This window comes from Macrosteles quadrilineatus, unplaced genomic scaffold, assembly GCF_028750875.1.
Source record: "Macrosteles quadrilineatus isolate MER2022 unplaced genomic scaffold, UCM_ALF_1.0 Scaffold_30__1_contigs__length_1495292, whole genome shotgun sequence".
Classification (NCBI taxonomy): Eukaryota; Metazoa; Arthropoda; class Insecta; order Hemiptera; family Cicadellidae; genus Macrosteles; species Macrosteles quadrilineatus.
The window spans coordinates 642,181-661,831 of NW_026542623.1; the positions used below are offsets into that span (position 1 = coordinate 642,181).

At 36.7% G+C, this 19,651-nt stretch overlaps 1 protein-coding gene across 1 annotated transcript in view; it reads left to right on the forward strand.

Annotated features, from left to right (window-relative positions):
* The window catches only part of LOC129005680 (DNA mismatch repair protein Msh6-like), a 45,079-nt gene that overhangs the window by 12,553 nt on the left and 12,875 nt on the right, over positions 1 to 19,651 (forward strand). Inside the window, exons 10-17 of the mRNA XM_054434644.1 lie at positions 2,832 to 3,024; positions 12,189 to 12,258; positions 13,819 to 13,954; positions 14,272 to 14,384; positions 15,035 to 15,190; positions 15,419 to 15,576; positions 15,800 to 15,909; positions 16,555 to 16,710. Coding sequence (XP_054290619.1) covers positions 2,832 to 3,024; positions 12,189 to 12,258; positions 13,819 to 13,954; positions 14,272 to 14,384; positions 15,035 to 15,190; positions 15,419 to 15,576; positions 15,800 to 15,909; positions 16,555 to 16,710 — 1,092 coding nt within the window. The remainder of the gene's footprint in view (positions 1 to 2,831; positions 3,025 to 12,188; positions 12,259 to 13,818; positions 13,955 to 14,271; positions 14,385 to 15,034; positions 15,191 to 15,418; positions 15,577 to 15,799; positions 15,910 to 16,554; positions 16,711 to 19,651) is intronic.

Genomic DNA, 19,651 nt, shown 5'->3' on the forward strand with positions numbered 1-19,651 from the left:
CCTGGGACAGTTCACTGATGACAAACATTGCTCCAGATTACGCACTCTGTTTGCTCATCATCCTCCAGCTCAGGTAATTAACTGGCAAGTCTGTGTACAGAGTTTGTAGACACATCTATAGCAGTGTTTCACTTGGGACAGTTCACTGATGACAAGCATTGCTCCAGATTACGCACTCTGTTTGCTCACCATCCTCCAGCTCAGGTAATTAACTGGCAAGTCTGTGTACGGAGTGTGTAGACACGTCTATAGCAGTGTTTCACCTGGGACAGTTCACTGATGACAAGCATTGCTCCAGATTACGCACTCTGTTTGCTCATCATCCTCCAGCTCAGGTAATTAACTGGCAAGTCTGTGTACAGAGTGTGTAGACACGTCTATAGCAGTGTTTCACTTGGGGCAGTTCACTGATGACAAGTATTGCTCTAGATTACGCACTCTGTTTGCTCATCATCCTCCAGCTCAGGTAATAAACTGGCAAGTCTGTGTACAGAGTGTGTAGACACGTCTATAGCAGTGTTTCACTTGGGACAGTTCACTGATGACAAGCATTGCTTTAGATTACGCACTCTGTTTGCTCACCATCCTCCAGCTCAGGTAATTAACTGGCAAGTCTGTGTACAGAGTGTGTAGACACGTCTATAGCAGTGTTTCACTTGGGACAGTTCACTGATGACAAGTATTGCTCTAGATTACGCACTCTGTTTTTGCTCATCATCCTCCAGCTCAGGTAATAAACTGGCAAGTCTGTGTACAGAGTGTGTAGACACGTCTATAGCAGTGTTTCACTTGGGACAGTTCACTGATGACAAGCATTGCTCCAGACTACGCACTCTGTTTGCTCATCATCCTCCAGCTCAGGTAATTAACTGGCAAGTCTGTGTACAGAGTGTTTTGTAGACACGTCTATAGCTGTGTTTCACTTGGGACAGTTCACTGATGACAAGCATTGCTCCAGATTATGCACTCTGTTTGCTCATCATCCTTCAGCTCAGGTAATTAACTGGCAAGTCTGTGTACAGAGTGTTTTGTAGACACGTCTATAGCAGTGTTTCACTTGGGACAGTTCACTGATGACAAGCATTGCTCCAGATTATGCACTCTGTTTGCTCATCATCCTTCAGCTCAGGTAATTAACTGGCAAGTCTGTGTACAGAGTGTTTTGTAGACACGTCTATAGCAGTGTTTGACTTGGGACAGTTCACTGATGACAAGCATTGCTCCAGATATTGCACTCTGTTTGCTCATCATCCTTCAGCTCAGGTAATTAACTGGCAAGTCTGTGTACAGTGTGTTTTGTAGACACGTCTATAGCAGTGTTTCACCTGGGACAGTTCACTGATGACAAGCATTGCTCCAGATTACGCACTCTGTTTGCTCATCATCCTCCAGCTCAGGTAATTAACTGGCAAGTCTGTGTACAGAGTGTTTTGTAGACACGTCTATAGCAGTGTTTCACTTGGGACAGTTCACTGATGACAAGCATTGCTCCAGATTACACACTCTGTTTGCTCATCATCCTCCAGCTCAGGTAATTAACTGACAAGTCTGTGTACAGAGTGTGTAGACACGTCTATAGCAGTGTTTTACCTGGGACAGTTCACTGATGACAAGCATTGCTCCAGATTACGCACTCTGTTTGCTCATCATCCTCCAGCTCAGGTAATTAACTGGCAAGTCTGTGTACAGAGTGTTTTGTAGACACGTCTATAGCAGTGTTTCACTTGGGACAGTTCACTGATGACAAGCATTGCTCCAGATTACACACTCTGTTTGCTCATCATCCTCCAGCTCAGGTAATTAACTGACAAGTCTGTGTACAGAGTGTGTAGACACGTCTATAGCAGTGTTTTACCTGGGACAGTTCACTGATGACAAGCATTGCTCCAGATTACGTACTCTGTTTGCTCATCATCCTCCAGCTCAGGTAATTAACTGGCAAGTCTGTGTACAGAGTGTGTAGACACGTCTATAGCAGTGTTTCACTTGGGACAGTTCACTGATGACAAGCATTGCTCCAGATTACGTACTCTGTTTGCTCATCATCCTCCAGCTCAGGTAATTAACTGGCAAGTCTGTGTACAGAGTGTTTTGTAGACACGTCTATAGCAGTGTTTCACTTGGGACAGTTCACTGATGACAAGCATTGCTCCAGATTACACACTCTGTTTGCTCATCATCCTCCAGCTCAGGTAATTAACTGGCAAGTCTGTGTACAGAGTGTTTTGTAGACACGTCTATAGCAGTGTTTCACTTGGGACAGTTCACTGATGACAAGCATTGCTCCAGACTACGCACTCTGTTTGCTCACCATCATCCAGCTCAGGTAATTAACTGGCAAGTCTGTGTACAGAGTGTTTTGTAGACACGTCTATAGCAGTGTTTCACTTGGGACAGTTCACTGATGACAAGCATTGCTCCAGATTACACACTCTGTTTGCTCATCATCCTCCAGCTCAGGTAATTAACTGGCAAGTCTGTGTACAGAGTGATTTGTAGACACGTCTATAGCAGTGTTTCACTTGGGACAGTTCACTGATGACAAGCATTGCTCCAGATTACACACTCTGTTTGCTCATCATCCTCCAGCTCAGGTAATTAACTGGCAAGTCTGTGTACAGAGTGTGTAGACACGTCTATAGCAGTGTTTCACTTGGGACAGTTCACTGATGACAAGCATTGCTCCAGATTACACACTCTGTTTGCTCATCATCCTCCAGCTCAGGTAATTAACTGACAAGTCTGTGTCCGATGTGTTTTTTAGACATGTCTATAGCAATGTTTCATTTACACCTGGTTATTGTTGTTACATTGGAGTTACCTGTTAACAGATTCTGTATGAGAGAGGACAGTTGTCACCTCGTACACTCCAGGTACTCAACACTTCTCTAGTCACAGTGATGAAGGAACAGCTGGCTCCAGAGTCAGAGTTCTGGAGCTCCACCAAGACACTGACCACACTGTCTGAGCGCAAGTACTTCGAGGAAGGAACTCCTGAGGGCCTCAAGCAATTCCTTGGAGAATGTATGTAGTATATATTGTTGTGTCATTAGTTTAGTTTTGTACCTATAATAATTAAGACACTGTAAATAACTGGATAGCTTAATGGGTAAGACAGTCGCAGCTTAATTAAAAGAAATATCACTTAGCTTTTTGATGCATTGAAACTGTATCCAGCTGTTTTTGATCATTGCTTTAAATAAATGGCCAGGGCTAACATAGCAGTTCAGCCAGTCACAAAGCTATACAATTCATCTCTCTTCTTTCTACACTGATATTTCTTTAATTTTTGGCAAAGAGGCCCTGTTGTATTTATCTCAATTGGCAATTATAATTACAAATACTTTGATCATTAATGATCCAGACGTAGATGCTGACTAAAAATGTAATGATCAAAGACAGGATTTCTAATACTTTATCAATTAGGTGTTCAGAAAGCGGTTCAAGATATCAACTTAATCCTGCATTCATATTTAGGGTAAAATATGCAAGAACACATTTCATGTTCATAGATAATGATCTCTTATACATACACTGAATATACAGACAATTTCCATCCCGACTCTTGTTGAAAACAGATTTTTACAATAATTTACTCTTATTTACTTAATTGTACACCAAGTCACAAGATTAATAGAAAGTCATGTACACCAACAGTTTTTATTGAAAAATGTCATCACAGTCTATTCATAAATTCAGTAAATAATAGTAGGGGTGTGCGATGCATCGAAAATGCATCGAAATTTCGATTCGATTCGATGCATCGAATCGCGATTCGATTCAGCATGCATCGAAATCACGATGCATCGATTTGGCCTCGATGCATCGATAAAGACCGATGCATCGAAAAAGACCGATGCATCGGTTAACTCCCGTTGCAACGATTACGTCCCGATGCATATTAAAAACTAATTTAGGACTCCAAAATGAGTTTTAGATAGGGAAGTGTCAATTATCGCTACCACCGATACTCGGACATTGCCGATACTAGGAATATCGGTATCAAGAATCGATTGCCAAACATCGATTTCGCCCGATTCCGCCGATACCGACAGCCGACAGGGATGGATAAATATTTTATTTTAACATTTATTTATTTGATATCTATTAGTTTTGTAATCACGCTAACAACTTTAGTAACCAACTTAGCACACTATTTAGTTCAAAACAGCTAAAGTTTATTTTCAGCTGTTCTCTCTGCAGGCAGATGATATTGCACAACACAATACAATCTACATCTACATTCAAGATGTCAGACAGTCAGAATTCAGTCTCAGACAACCGGCGCGCGAGTGTCCTCAACACGAAATTATACTAAAAATGTCTGTATCAATAAGTCAGACCTTTAAATGTATTATTTTTATTTTTAGAACAAAATAATAATAACCTAAACTTGTCTAAATGTTCAGTTTCATCCCTGCATTACGCATCATTAGAAAAATTCGATTCAATTACAACATCGAAGTCAAGAGGGTTAGGCTTGCACTTGCCTATTGCACCAAAAAGTAGATCCATATTATATCTGTACTATCTACCTAGTTTAAGAGTTTAAGTGAAGTTTTAAGTGCTACTATAACATAAGTTTTGATTGAAAAACACCATACGCATAGTCCATGTCGATTTTGTAATATTATAATGAATGGTAAATGTTGACCATCTAAGATAAATCAAAGTATGTAACAAGAGTTCTCATTGGTCGAGAGGCCACGCTGCACTGTCATGTCAGCCAATCGACGTTCGTGTTTCAATGGAGCAAGTGACGATTGCTAAGATACATTGATAAATATCAAGAACCGTTATGTAGGACGTGTTTGTTTGTAAAGAGTATAAAATTAGGTTAAAATTTAAAACGGTGTGATTTTCTTTTGTCTTACAAAGACCTAGATTTCACGATAAGGTTATAAACGAGTATTGTCGCGTCGTTGTTCCTTGTTTGTTTACTTTTTCAGATTCCCTATCAAACGCCCCTATCTGCTATCTCTCTCTTTCCCCCCTCTCTCTCTTAACGATGTACTGATTAAACCGATTGTGGCTGACGACTTACAAGTTTCCCTGTGGTTATTTTAGTTCAATCAATCCCATAACCTTTCTATCGTTTATCAAAATCATGAATTAATCTGTTTTGTATTTTATTTCCTTTAAACCAACCCCTATTTACCATCTGTATTTTATAGAATAAAATGTTTGTTTATAAAGTTTGACTGGCCACACAATTTTGTACCTATTTTGTTTTGTATAAAGTAACAGATACTTTGATGATTATAAATATATATCAATAAGTGCTGCATTCATTACGAATGCTTTTTATTATCAAAATAAGTAATCAATTATAAATTTTTGATAATACATGGGTCATTGAATACCCTAATGTCATGTAGTTCGTATTTGTAACTTGCAAATAATAATAATTGATAGTTAATTCTGGAAAATGCAAAATAGTGAACGCATTCATAAACCTGTTGTCAAAACAGCAACGCAGGTGTAAGGGTTTATTGTTTCAGAGGCTAGGGTGTTTCAAGGACAAAGTGTTGGGTCTCCCGGCTTAGGGGGGGAGGGGTGGTGGTTAGAGGGGGAGGAAACTGGTTTTGGCTATTTATTGATTAGTTCACTGACCCTTCTAGACAACAAAATTGAGTGACAGTGACAGTGTTAAATCACCGTGTTCTGTATTTAATTTGTTGTTTACTTTGTGTGTTATTCTATTAATTTTAGTGTTTTGTTCTATTTCCTCCTGGTCCCTTGCAAATTGTATTATCAATGCTAAATAATTGTGGTCAATTCAAATTATATTTTTGATTATTCAAATCTCCTACACAAAAAGACAAAAGTCAAACCAGGCAAGGAAAAAACCTGCTATTGTAATCCCCGTACCGAGCCATTTGGGAAGTGGTGAAAGTCTAGTCTAAATATAGCTCAAAGGTCTCACCCTTCCCTTCCCCCCCCTTCCAACCCCCTACTCAATGTTACTATTCCGCTCATTTCGAGGTCATTGCACAACGCCTGCCTCCCTTCTATTGTTTTGCCTTTATAGTGTTTCTATTCTGACTTGTATAAACATAAATTTATTGCTTACGTAACAGTTCAGTAGAGAAATTTTCTATTGTCAAACAGTAGGCCTACTTTAAAACGAAATCACTACCGATCATGTCATTCTATTCTGTGTCAAGTCAGTATACCATTGCCATTGCCAGTCGGTCGCCGGCGACTGTTTTGAGTTGACCTATTCTGTCGTGACATCTATAAAAATAGGTTAGGACAACTACCTCTTGCTTATTTCTATATTTGTATGACTGTAGAATCTACAGTAATACAAATTATCCATCATTTTATGTAAACACAAGTTACATTTCTACAAATATTGATCTTTTGCAATTTTATACCAAACTAGTGAGTTCAAAGATAAGCTCGAGTTTTAAGGCCGTACTTTACTCGAACTCAAAATCTCAAATACTCGCCCATTTTGTGTTAATAGTATAAATAAAATTGGATCCATTAAAACCGGATCCAGCCCAATATCCGATTTTTTGTGGATACGATTGGGCGTCGGTTCTAGCTCAGATCCGGTGGATCCGGTAGTCCGATTATCGGATCCGACCATCACTAAAATAGACAGTAAACACTGATTATCAACTTTTTGGTTCGTGCTGATTTAAGAATGAACCAGAAGTATTGAAAGCCAACAAATATAAATGTGAAAACTAAGTAACAATACTACCATAAAATAAACTCTATTTTATTTAATACAGGTCAATAATAATAAACTTAACGATTGCTTTATTGATATATAGGCTTATTCTAATTGTTAATGAAGGGTGAATTTCCTTAGGCCAACCATAAAATAAGCAGTGTCCATTAATGAGGTTAGGTCAGCAACTATCCTCTTGTTCATAATTTTATTTAGTACATTTTTTACTTTAACTTTTTTTAAGGTAAAGGATCCATTACAGAAACACATGTTGTATTTAATTTTTGAAGAAAATCATGCCGTCCTGCATCGAATCGAATCGCATCGATTCGAATCGAAATTCTTTGAATCGCATCGATGCATCGAATCGAAAAAAATATGCTGCATCGCACACCCCTAAATAATAGATACAATTTAACTACTTTGAATATTCGTTGCTGATGTATTCACAGGATTGACCAAACCATGAAAAAATCCTGAGAGTGCTTGTGAAATGCCGTTCGTCAGTCCGTTTTGAAAAAGGTTTGCTTTGGCTGCGTCAATCTGGTTTTTGATTTGATCAAAAGGAATGTTAGGTGCTACAAACCCATTAGAACTAGATGTAGCAGGTGTCGAAAGGTATTGTGATCCTGAAAGAATTGCACCGATTCCTGATAAAAAGGGTGCAGTAATTGCTGGAATGATACCTGGAATTCCAGCTCCGGAAGTTCCAGGGGCTGAATCTGAAGTTCCAGGACGATATCCAGTAGTCCCATCAGAACTAGATGTAGCAGGTGTCGAAAGGTATTGTGATCCTGAAAGAATTGCACCGATTCCTGATAAAAAGGGTGCAGTAATAGCTGGAATGATTCCTGGAATTCCAGCTCCGGAAGTTCCAGAGGCTGAATCTGAAGTTCCAGGACCATATCCAGTAGTCAATCCTGGAGTGCTTGACAGTCCGGGAAGCATTACGTTTTGAAAATTTGTAATTGCTGGAACATTTCCAGGAGTATATGTGCCAGGATTTACGAATGTTCCAGTAACTGAATATGGATTTGATCCAAAGGCATTTGACAATTCAGGAAGCATCGCCGATAAGCCAGGAAATAAAGTTGTTATTCCGGGAATGGGAAAGGCTGAGGCTGGAGGTGTAACTCCGGATGTCGGTCCTGGAAGATATCCGGTAGATTGTCCAGCTTGTGGGAAGAGTTTGTTGAAGATATATCCCGGAGGCACTGCTGTTGACTGCAATATCTGGAATTAGAAAGGTTTTAAGGACGGATTTTATAATTTAATCAAGTTTTCTTGTATGGTAGAACATGTTTTAAGTAAGATAAAGGTTTGGGCCACTGCACTTGATGGCTTTAGGGCCCCACAAGCCAAAAGTATTGTTCCCTCAAATTGTTGTATTAGGTGTATGTGTCTGTAGGTATCTAAAACACTGGGTAAAATAAATTGTTTGATTTTTGAAAACTTGTCAAACGTGTAACTAGCATTTTTTTAAAATAATTTAGAACCAGCCCTTTTTTCATGGGGAAAGGGGTGGTTATATATCCAGTTGTAATTTTGGAGAATAGATTAATTTTAGTTAAATTCTCGCATTGTACACTTTTTTATCTTGGGCCATGCTGTTTGTAGTGGCTATGGGATATACTGTAAATGTAGAATTTCTTTTATGAACCAGTTTGAATACAAACGGTAGGTTTATAAAATTCAGGTCTTAAGTCTTCATTAATCTCTTAACTTTGTGAATTGAATTTAACTTCAGTACTGATGAATCTATTGTTCTAGTCTAGTTATTTATAACCGTAAAATTTAAATACATTATAACACATAAAATCATATAACACAGGGTATTTAATACTAACAATACATTTTAAAAGTATAATTTAATATCTCTGCCGAACAACGTTGCAAACAACATATTTTGTGATATTGATATTTTTTAAGAACAATTCAACGAAAAAGAATGAAGAATGATGACATTCTCTACTGTTTGGGATATTTTGTTGTTGAAAAAAATACATAGGTTGGCAGCACTTGCAGAGCTATTCAATTAGTCTAGCTATTGCATATGTTTGTTTCCTTAGAACAAAATAACAAATGTAAGTGTCAGTTTAGTAAGGACATACATAACATTAGTTCAACCAATATCAAATTGTCAATATAAAAAAAATATACAAAAACTTATCAATAACTAACTGTTTAACTGAGAGCAATAAAAATCTACTTATAAACTATGAAATACCTGATGTATTAGTGTGAATATAAAAAGACTGTTATTCATGATTATTTGCCTTCACTGTTACAGTCACCTTATACGTCTCCTGCTGACAATATTTTTTCATAATCACAATCCACCGTGGTGCATCTGTCAATGACCTACATTTTATGTTGTTTTGACGTTTGCTCACTTAATGTATGTAACTAGGTTCCCTGCCATCTAAAAGGCTTTTGTACGCTAGAATTTGTTGGTGAATACTAATTTTGTATAAAGGCAAATCATTCAAAACCATGAAAACATGTTGATTTACTATAGTTTCTCGGTTTCAAACTGGTTGTTAAGATGTTAAATTTAAGTTTGAAATGAGTAAATTTCTTGTTAAAATTTGAACACATTGGATTTTTCCGCTTATTTCAAAATGTAAAAGCTTACGTTGGGTGTTTTCACTATAAAATGTTATCAGCTTTTTCACACTTCAGGGCTGGATTATTTAACGCTCGCTGGACCTTGCTGCGATAGTTTTTTCCCTAATTGTGCCTAACCATCTTTTGTTTTTCCCTTGCTGTTTGGCATAAGTGTTGCTGCTAGTCATGATTAAATACACAATTTCATCATCAAAATAAAATTAAAAAATACCTAAGTAGCTAGCAACTAGAGTTTTAGGTCTAAAAGGCTCATAACCTAGTGTCAACACTTCATAGTTTTCATGTTAAAAACAATAGGCTTCATCTGTTCTGTCAAACTCACTATGATAGGGAATAGCTATAATATCGAGCAACCAATGGACAATGTGCTGTATTATTGTAATGATTAACACCTCCAGATTAATAAGGTTCCGATCATGTTCTTCTTCACTGTCTCCCCCAATAGTAATGTCATCTAAATAAGCCTTGGTTTTTACTAGTTTTTCCTGTGATATGATTCCGTTAATGACTCTTTGGAAAGCAGGCACTCCGTTAGTTACTCCGAACGGGATTCGTTTTAATTGGAATAATCGACCATCTGCCTCAAAGGCAGTGTATGGTTTCTCACCTTCCACAATTGGTATTTGATGATACGCTGAGCTCAGATCTATGGTGCTATAAAATTTGTACTTGGCCACCTCGTTGACAATTGTTTCAATTTTCGGCAAAGGATATGCGTCTAGCTCAGTGAATCTATTAATAGTTTGGGAGTAATCAATAACCATCCTTTTCTTCTTGGATTCTCCCTTAACAACCAGAACTTGTGCTCTCCAAGGTGATTGACTCTCTTCTATGATACCCTCTTGTTGCATTCTATAAACTTCAGATTTTATGAACTCACTATCTTCAGGTATACTGTCTCGACTTAATTGCGATAGGTTTACAGTTGGGAGTTAAATTCGTGAACAACTGAATCGGTTCAATTCCAGCTTGAGCAAGGCCACATATCTTGAGAGGAGCACTGTTTCCACCAAATGTCATTTCAAGACTTGAGTGATTTCGTAAGATATCGTGGCCAATTATAACGTCAGCACACAGATTTTTCATGACATACAATTTTACATCCTCATAAACGTGCCCTGAAAGTTCTAACTTTGCCAGACAGACTTCATTTATTTCAGAATTAAGTGATGTTGATGCCATAGCTACACTAAGTTTTCCAGGACGACATGGCAAGCTGTGATGTTGAACAAACTGTTTGCTGACAAAACTCTCAGAACTTCCTGTATCAATCAAAGCATCAGCCAGAGTAGAATTTACCTTTACTGATACTGTAGCTTTAGATAAGACCGGAGGGGATGAAGCACAAACACTTTTTGAATTATCATTTGACGGTGCACAAATACTAGCAGAATTTCCCCCCAAGGGTTTATGTCTATCTACATTCTCTTTCTTTGATCTACAGACACGGCTGAAATGGCCAATTTTATTGCAATTATAGCATTTGAAGTTTTTTGCAGGACAAACATCACGCTTATGTCTGTTTTCTCCACAGAAATAACACTTCTGAGACGGTACTGCAGCTGAAAACAAAGTATTGTCCCCCAAATTTGCTTCTTTAGGTGATTGGCTTGAGTTCGCACTATTACTCTCTGCACGATTTGACTGCGTGATTTGAGTGGTGGCATTTAATCTACTGTTTAAGTACGACTCTGCTTGAACTTGAGCTACTTCGATACTCCTTGCTTGGTCAAAAGCCTCTTCAAGCGACAGTGTTGATTTCTCTAACAATCTTTGTCGTATGTAATTTGATCGAATTCACTGCGATTCTGTTCCGCCGTAACTGATTGAAAGTTACATTCTTTACTAGTGATTTTCAGTGCTTGGAAAAATTCATCTAATGATTCCTCAGCCTCCTGCATTCGCGTGGCAAGTCGATGCTGGGCATAAATTTCATTCTTAGGCTTTACATATAAATTTTTCAAAATTTCAATTGCTTCTTGATATTTTTGCATTCTGATATGAAGCCGTAAACGTTTGGTCCAACAAAGTTTACGAGAAAATTGAGTTTCATCTTGTCATTTGGTGCAGGCGTCAAGGAATCAATGAAATTGCCAAATGTTCTGTACCAGTGTATCCATTCTTCTTGTGCATTGTTTGTATTAGGGTCAATATTAAGTTTCCCGGGCTTCAGAAGTTTATCCATTGTCTTCAGTTCGTTGTTGAGTTAGTTGATTAAATTGTAATGATAAACACCTCCAGATTAATAAGGTTCCGATCATGTTCTTCTTCAATTATAGTCCTAGCTAAAAATAGTTCACTGATTCGTCGTCAGATGCCACCACCTAGCGGGTTGCGTCATGACGAGCGGGTATCATCAATAGTGTCTTTTAACGGGTGACGAGGAAGACTCGTTGATAAGAATGATTATTGACTGTTACAACAACAATAGAATATAATGCAGAATAAAATATTTTCAGGATTTATATTATTTGTAAAATGGTGACACAATTTTGACATATCCCAAGCAAAATTTAAAAGAATCATGAATTTGAATGTTCTAAATTGGTTTGTATAGTTTTTCACTGATGATAACCAGCAGATTCTTTAGGCATAAATATTTAACCAGCAATAATAACCAGGGACAGTTTCGTCTCAGTTTTTCCCTTCATGTAGCTTCAAACCATCAAATATTGGTTTTGATCCAAAATAGTGGTTTTGTGGTTAGGATCAAATCGAATCAACAACTCACAACATGTAAGCCTAAGTAAATCTGTTGATCAGACCCTGACTAGATTTTAAATCTTCACAGCTTATTGTCTACTATTGATCATGCTTATAACTTTACGATTCATAATATTTTAATGACAGAAATTTTTTTTCGGATTGTTGACAGTTGACACACTAGGGCTGACTGCTCATGAAGATGCGGACCTCGCAGTTCGGGCCCTTGGTGCTGTCACCTGGTGAGAAAAAAATTTATACTTTAAACTTTTTGTAGAAATAGTTGAGTTGAATCACGATAATTTCATAATTTGGTACCTCAAGAGTGTTAGATAAAAATAAATATAATGAACAAGCTGAGAAAAGACAGATTAAGCCTCGATATGTACTCCTCGAGTATTATGTGTTCATAATAGTCAGTATAAGCATTGTATTACTAATAAACAGTATAAGAAAACTGACAGATATTTTCTCTTATTATTATTAGCTTGTCAACAACCTTTATTATGGGTAAGCGGTGAGAGTAACTTTGATATTGGGTAAAATCACAAAAATTGCAATATTTTTTTAACAACGGTTTTTACAATACTGGGGGTTGTACATTTTTGTTCAGAGTTGAAAGTACCATAACATACTAAATATCAAATCACAATCGTGTGTCATTTTTGTGAAAATCTGATTTTTCTGTTTTTTATCGGGGTTTTATGCAAAAATTACTGTTAAAATCTAAATTTTAAGTAGGGATGGACGAGATTGGATTTTTAGTTCGAGACGAGACGAGACGAGATTTTTTATTTCTCATAAACTTTCGAGACGAGATCGAGACGGGATTTCCCTTCTCATACACAACGGGAAATTCGCGTTCAAAATTTTTACCAGATTTTGTAACATTGTTAGATGACTGTTTAAATACAAAAATAATGATAATAGGCAAGAATATTTACAATCTTTTATTGAAAAACATCAGCATAACATTTTTTTATTAATCACGCCTAACTTATTAAAAATGCCTACGATTAGGAAACATAGTGATATCAGTTAGGATAGAGTTCAACTTATCCTAAAATAAAATAAATCATAAAATAAAAGCAATATTAATTTTTATAAAATAGTTAGGTACTTGTTTTGACTTTTTATAGTAATAAACATTCCTCACACTGCTTACATTTAACAAAAATTATTAAAATAATTAAAGTAATATTTACATTTAAAGAATTAATTAAATAAGAACGCCTTCGCAAAGGAAACGCAACTACAACACGCTCCTGTATTGCGGGTATTGCATTGACTTTCTGCAGGCGTTTTAATTTTTTTTTTTTTTTTTATTCTCGTCTCGATAAAAATCTCGGCCAAAAAGAAATCTCGTCTCGTGTAACGAGATTTAAAATTTCCCGAAAATTTCCCGAAATTTCGAGACTTGACCATCCCTAATTTTAAGTTTGGAAAATTTGGAGATACCATGGATTAGTAGGCACATACAAAATTTCCACGAAATCAAACCACGAGTGTAGTCTGTACACACACAGACATCATTTCGTAAATCACTTTTTTGGGTTCAGGGGATCCAAAACGGATATTTCAATCCAGAAATAAAAGTTGAAAATTTTGGGAAAAAACAATTATTTCTCTATATACTATATGTATAACAGGAGTAAGTAAAAAGTAATGCCCATTGAATAAAAAACACTGTTTGCTTTAGCCAATAATCCGTGACCAACATAATTATTCTAATAAATTTGTTAAACGTAATAATGTAGACCAACATCTCGGAAAGCATTCCCAAAGAAATGTGTTATTTTTAGGTATCTATCAAGATGTCTGCTAGATCAACAGTTATTGTCCATGGGACAGTTCAAGGTTTACGTACCTGTCGACTGTGATAGTTCTGTGATTTTGGAAGAGAAAAAACCAGAGGATACAATAACTGCTAGACATATGGTAAATTCATTGTTTCATTATATATAACGATGAGTATTTAAAATTGTGTGACTGGTAACAATAAGCCAGGACACCATTGAGACAAAGATTTATGAAGAAAAGTCTTCATTTCTTTGTGTTTGACAAGGTGGTCAGTGACCATGGCCTCCTTGAAATATTTTAACTCTGTGTATATAATTTGTTTCCTGTTGAGAAGACTCAACCAATGAACAGGCAAGCCTGCTTTTCCTATTAAACTCTAAATTAAACCTATTCTGGTCTAGAACCTTACCAAAAATATAATTTCTGTAGGTTAATAATATATTGATTCTTTACAGATTCTAGACTCTGTGACATTGAAAAATCTTCATGTGTTAGAGAACTCTTGCGGAGGTACAACAGGGACACTACTGTACAAATTAGATCATTGCTCCACCCCTATGGGCAAGAGGTACAACAGAATATTAACCCGACTCTATTATGATCTGTAAAACCAGTTAAGAGTTTAATTTGTTCAAAAGTAGTGATGTGTTGGTACCTTTCAATTTACGTACCACTACCGGTTCCTGACTGAAATTCTTCGGTTCTTAGTACCAACCATCGCTACCCACATACATTAAGTTTTAAGTAGTACTTATTACCTAGTTAAAAATATAAATAATCCTGAATAGTCCAAACTCTGTCAAATAGTCCACTAAGATTGTTAAGTAGCTTACATGTTTTGTTGCAAAGACAACATTTTCAAAGTCTGCAACTCGTTAAAAAACACAATTAAAAAAAAGGTATGCGTACAAAAACATTTAGATAGCGCTTTCATGATAATACTGAATTAACCCACGGCATGAGTAGGTATAGGAATCCATCCTAAAACTTTAAATTATGTATTGAATTGTAATCTATTTTTGTATATTACTCTTTTAGTCTACTTTTGATAAAGTCCTGCAAGGAACGAAAATATTGTGTGTTTTGCGTCTTCAATGTGTGGCCTATCTAGACTTTTTCTTAGTTAAACTACATTCTATTCTGAATCTTTTCTGAAAATTTTAAACCTAAAAGTAAAGTTTATAAGTCAATCGTAAGTCGACTGCAATGTTTGTACAGATTGCTGAGGCAGTGGCTATGCAATCCGGTGACCAGCATCAGCAGTATTTGCGCCAGACAAACAGCTGTTACGGAGCTGATTGGTCGACCTGAGCTGATCCAAGATGTCCGACCTTTGATGACCAAGCTACCTGACCTGGAGAGGCTACTAGCAAGGTGATCTCTTAGCTTATTTAGCAATAAAACTCAGATGGCTAATATACGACATGAAGTCAAAACAGTTTATATTAATGTGAAGTAGGTAATTTGGTAAACTCAAATTTCCTTATCTGGCCTAAAGCATTTTACCAAGAATAACTATTAACAATTAAATATGGATGCTGTTTTAAGTTATGCCATTGTTATGCTAATGGTATTTATATGCAACCATTAATATATTTACAGAATTTACGCGCAGAGCAGCCGAGGCCTGAGCCCGTCACACCCAGACAGCCGAGCGATATTCTTCGAAGAACGAACATACTCTAAGAAGAAAATAGAAGAGTTCATTTCAGTACTAAATGGATTCAATGCTGTGCAGGATATTGCTCTCAAATTTCAAGGTTTGTTTGAATTTTTATTTGGAGTTTTTTTGAATTTTAAATTTTTTATTGGACTTTCTTTACAATTTTGTTAGCTAACAATCCAAATCTTGGTTTTTATCTATCTAAACTTTTTTTAACCTTTAAAAAGTCTTCATCAAAAACACTAATTTTTTTTTTTAATAAACTTAAGTTACGAAATATTTTGTGTGATTTTAAATGTACTGTGTTTGTGTCATTTTAGAATCTGGTGTCGGCGAGGACTCGGAAATGCTTGCCCAATGTTCTCATTTTGAGACTTCAAACCGTCCTGGAAAATTCCCAGATCTTACCAGTCATCTAGATTTCTTCAAGGTACGCCATCTTTCTTTATTAACCCTGTAATTCTGTAATCCTAATTCATTGTGATCATTAACCGTGGTCATATGTACATGATTTCACCATCTTCTGTGATCACGTTAAGTCATAGTCAACCACTGCAGTCAAATAGACATCATCATTGTCTCCGCGGTCGCTGCAAAATATTGATCATATCCTGGGGTTGTGTAGACATCATCCTCATCATCTGCGACCACGGCCCAATCGTGGGCGTCTACCGCAGTTGTGTAGACATTATCATCTCCCATGATCGCGGCAAAATATTGAACCTACCAATCATAGAAACAATATCATTGTCTCCTGCAATAACTTATTTGCTGTTACCCTTGATCGTGGCGTGAAATTTTCTATCTTCATAGACATGTTCTGAAGATCGTGCCATAAAAAATTTAGCTCGAGCTCGATTTTTTGTCTTGGTGTTCAATCTCTTGAGCTTGTAGTTTAGGCTCGGCTAAAAAATCAAGCTGTTTGCACACCTCTAGTTTTAATTGCCCTTTTTTTTATCAAAATTAATATACGTGACAGTAACTCAAATCCAAAAACTTATGTCCATCTTGCAATAATTTACGAGACTCTCACCTCTAAGATAACTATACACGTTTGTTCTTCTTGTGTTTACAGAATGCGTTCGATCACGAGGAGGCCAGCAAGGAAGGTAACATAGTGCCGAGTCCCGGAGTTGACCCAGACTACGACCAAGCTGTCGAAGCTCTCAGTGTGTTAGAGAAGAAGCAGAAGGCGTACCTCAAGAGTCAGTGTGAATATTTCGGATGCAAGGTTAGCAGAAAGATGTCTAAGAGATAGTTTGCATGGTGGGCCCTGTAGTTATTGATCAACAATTTAAGTCCTCCAATTTTTAGGAAGAGTCTTTAGGTAAGGGTTTATGCTTGGAAATACTGTGTCTAAGATAAAAGTCCAAATACCTAATTATTGCTAAATACTAGGGGTGTGCGAGTATTCGAACATCGAGCTTTTTCGAGCCGAATAGCGTCCTATTCGGCTCGGCTCGTGATTTTCAAAAAGTTCGAAATGTTCGAGCCGAATACTTATTGAACTAGCAAATAAAAATTAAATTAATAAATAAGGAACTAACTTTCATTTAAATTTACTCTCCGTTTCATAATTCTGTCTTGATAAGCAAGAACCTCAGCTCAGTCAAGACGCAATGATTATCGATCGTAATTTTGAGGAAACTACCACCTATCGCGTTGTCTTTCCAACACAACTATTCGTATCGTAATATACAACGCAGTGCGAGTGCGTGATTGGCTAAGTCGCTATGACGACACACGGTTGCCACGGCAACCTACATTGCGCACTGAGCACTGCGCCTTGTGTGGGAGGGGAGATTATACCAACAAACTATTTAAGGAATTCTATTTTGGGACGGATGAAAGATAAGGAAGAAACAAAGGTGGTCACGTGTGCAAATGTAGTGGGCGACACAATAAGGCTGTAAACGAGTATCGTCGTGTCGTTGTTCCTTGTTTGTTTACTTTTTAAGATTCCTTATCAAACGCCCCTATCTGCTATCTCTCTTTCTCTCTCTCTCTCTAACAATGTACTGATTAAACAAGATTGTGGTTGACGACTTTTCTACTTATAAGTTTCCCTGCGGTTATTTTAGTTCAATCAATCCCATAACCTTTCTAATGTTTATCAAAATAATTAATTAATATGTTTTGTATTTTATTTCCTTTAAACCAACCCCTATTTACCATCTGTATTTTAAAGAATAAAATGTTTGTTTATAAAGTTTGACTGGCCACACAATTTTGTACCTATTTTATTTTGTATAAAAGTAACAGTTACTTTGAGGATTATATATATATCAATAAGTGGCGCGTGCTGTAATGAGTGCTTTTTATTTTCAAAATAAGTAATGAGTTATTAATTTTTGATAGTACGGGTCATTAAATACCAAAATGTGATGTAGTTTCCTATTTGTATCTTGCAAATAATAATAATTGATAGTTAATTCTGGAAATGAAAAATAGTGATCGCATTCATAAACCTGTTGTCAAAACAGCAACGAGGGTGTAAGGGTTTATTGTTTCTGACGCAAGGGTGTTTCAAGGACAAAGTGTTGGGCCACCCGGATGGGGGGGGGAGGGGGCGGTGAGACTGTGTGAAGGGGAGGAAACTGGTTTTGGCTATTTATTGATTAGTTCGCCGACCCTTCTAGATGACAAAATTGAGTGACAGTGTTAAATCATCGTGTTCTGCATTTCATTTCTTGTTTACTTTGTGTGTTATTCTATTAATTCTAGTGCTTTGGTCTATTTCCTCTATATGTCAATTATATATTTTTTAATATATAAGTAAAACTTGTCTCTCCACCTTTTTGGATCCAAACCAACCATGTTCTTTTTTGATTAATAGGATTCATTTAGAGGTGTGCGGATATCCGAAAAATCGGGTCGGATTCGGTTCGGATATCCGTATCCAAACCGGGCCCAAATTCGATATCCGACACTATCCGTTATTTATCCGACTTTTTCGGATATACAATATATTTTGACGTTTTGGACAGAAAACTAAATCTCCATAGCTACCATTAGTTTCCCAGGACAAAATTACAGCAATACGTTTCCAACGACCTAACACCAAACGGCAAAGAAGCCGTATGATGCAATACTGATAACTAGTTTAGTCGTTATCGGCTGTTTTGCTTTACGATTAGATTCGTCTGGAATGAACAGGCATAAAGCAAAAAAGAACTACCATGGTCAAATGAAAGTCAACTCGTGCTTGTCTCGCTCCTGATACTAGGGGCGCTGTAATAGTTTATTTACAGTACTGTAAAGATAACAACGTCATTCTTTCTCTTTGTTCTTCTATTTCTTGGGTTTCCCTTCATCACGCATTCAACATGTTGTCATGGTTACTAATCACCCATGTCGTTATCAGCTTTTGTGACATAGCGCACAGCATGGGGTAAAACTTGACGAAAATCGGTTAATTTTTACCTACCAATTAAGTACTACTTTATTGGTATTTGGTACTGTATTAATAATCGGTCAAAATGGCCGATTTTTGTCAAATTTTACACCAAATTTATTGAAATTTCAAGGTGAATATTAATAAAATAATTATTACCAAATATTTGTATTCATTTAAAAGATTGATTTGTTGTATTGGGTTCCCCACTGAGTGCAGCCGAGCGGCACTAATGAGGGTCGGACCTTCTTGCGGTTGAACAATAGACGGCTTATCAGACCCACCCCTCCCCCGTGGTCTGGAGAAAGCTTGTAAACAAACTATTGCACAAGCCATTGGGCTGCTTCAACTATAATTTTGTCAAATGAACTGTGATGTTTTAAAATCAAAAACAATAATTTGGGACCATACTGCTTAACAATAATGGACTGCAATTATTGTTAAACATACAATCCATTTTTACATTAAACAAAAATATTTTGTGCATGGAAAACAACAAGAATAATCACGTGTTTTTAAATTTATTTTGTATTTATTTATACAAAATAGAATTAAATATTCATAGTAGTTACAATATACATATGTAATCGACTTGCTAGTTGTTTTGTCGTCATTCAAGGTCGCGTTGCTGTTCTGTCATGAAAGACAATCTGATTGTCTCAGTCTGCACTGCATATCTCTTCAGGCCTTCAATCGATATCCTTTTATTTCTTGCATCTTCATTTAGTTCAGTTCAGTTCTTATCGTGATTACCTACTATTTGATGTCTTGACAATTC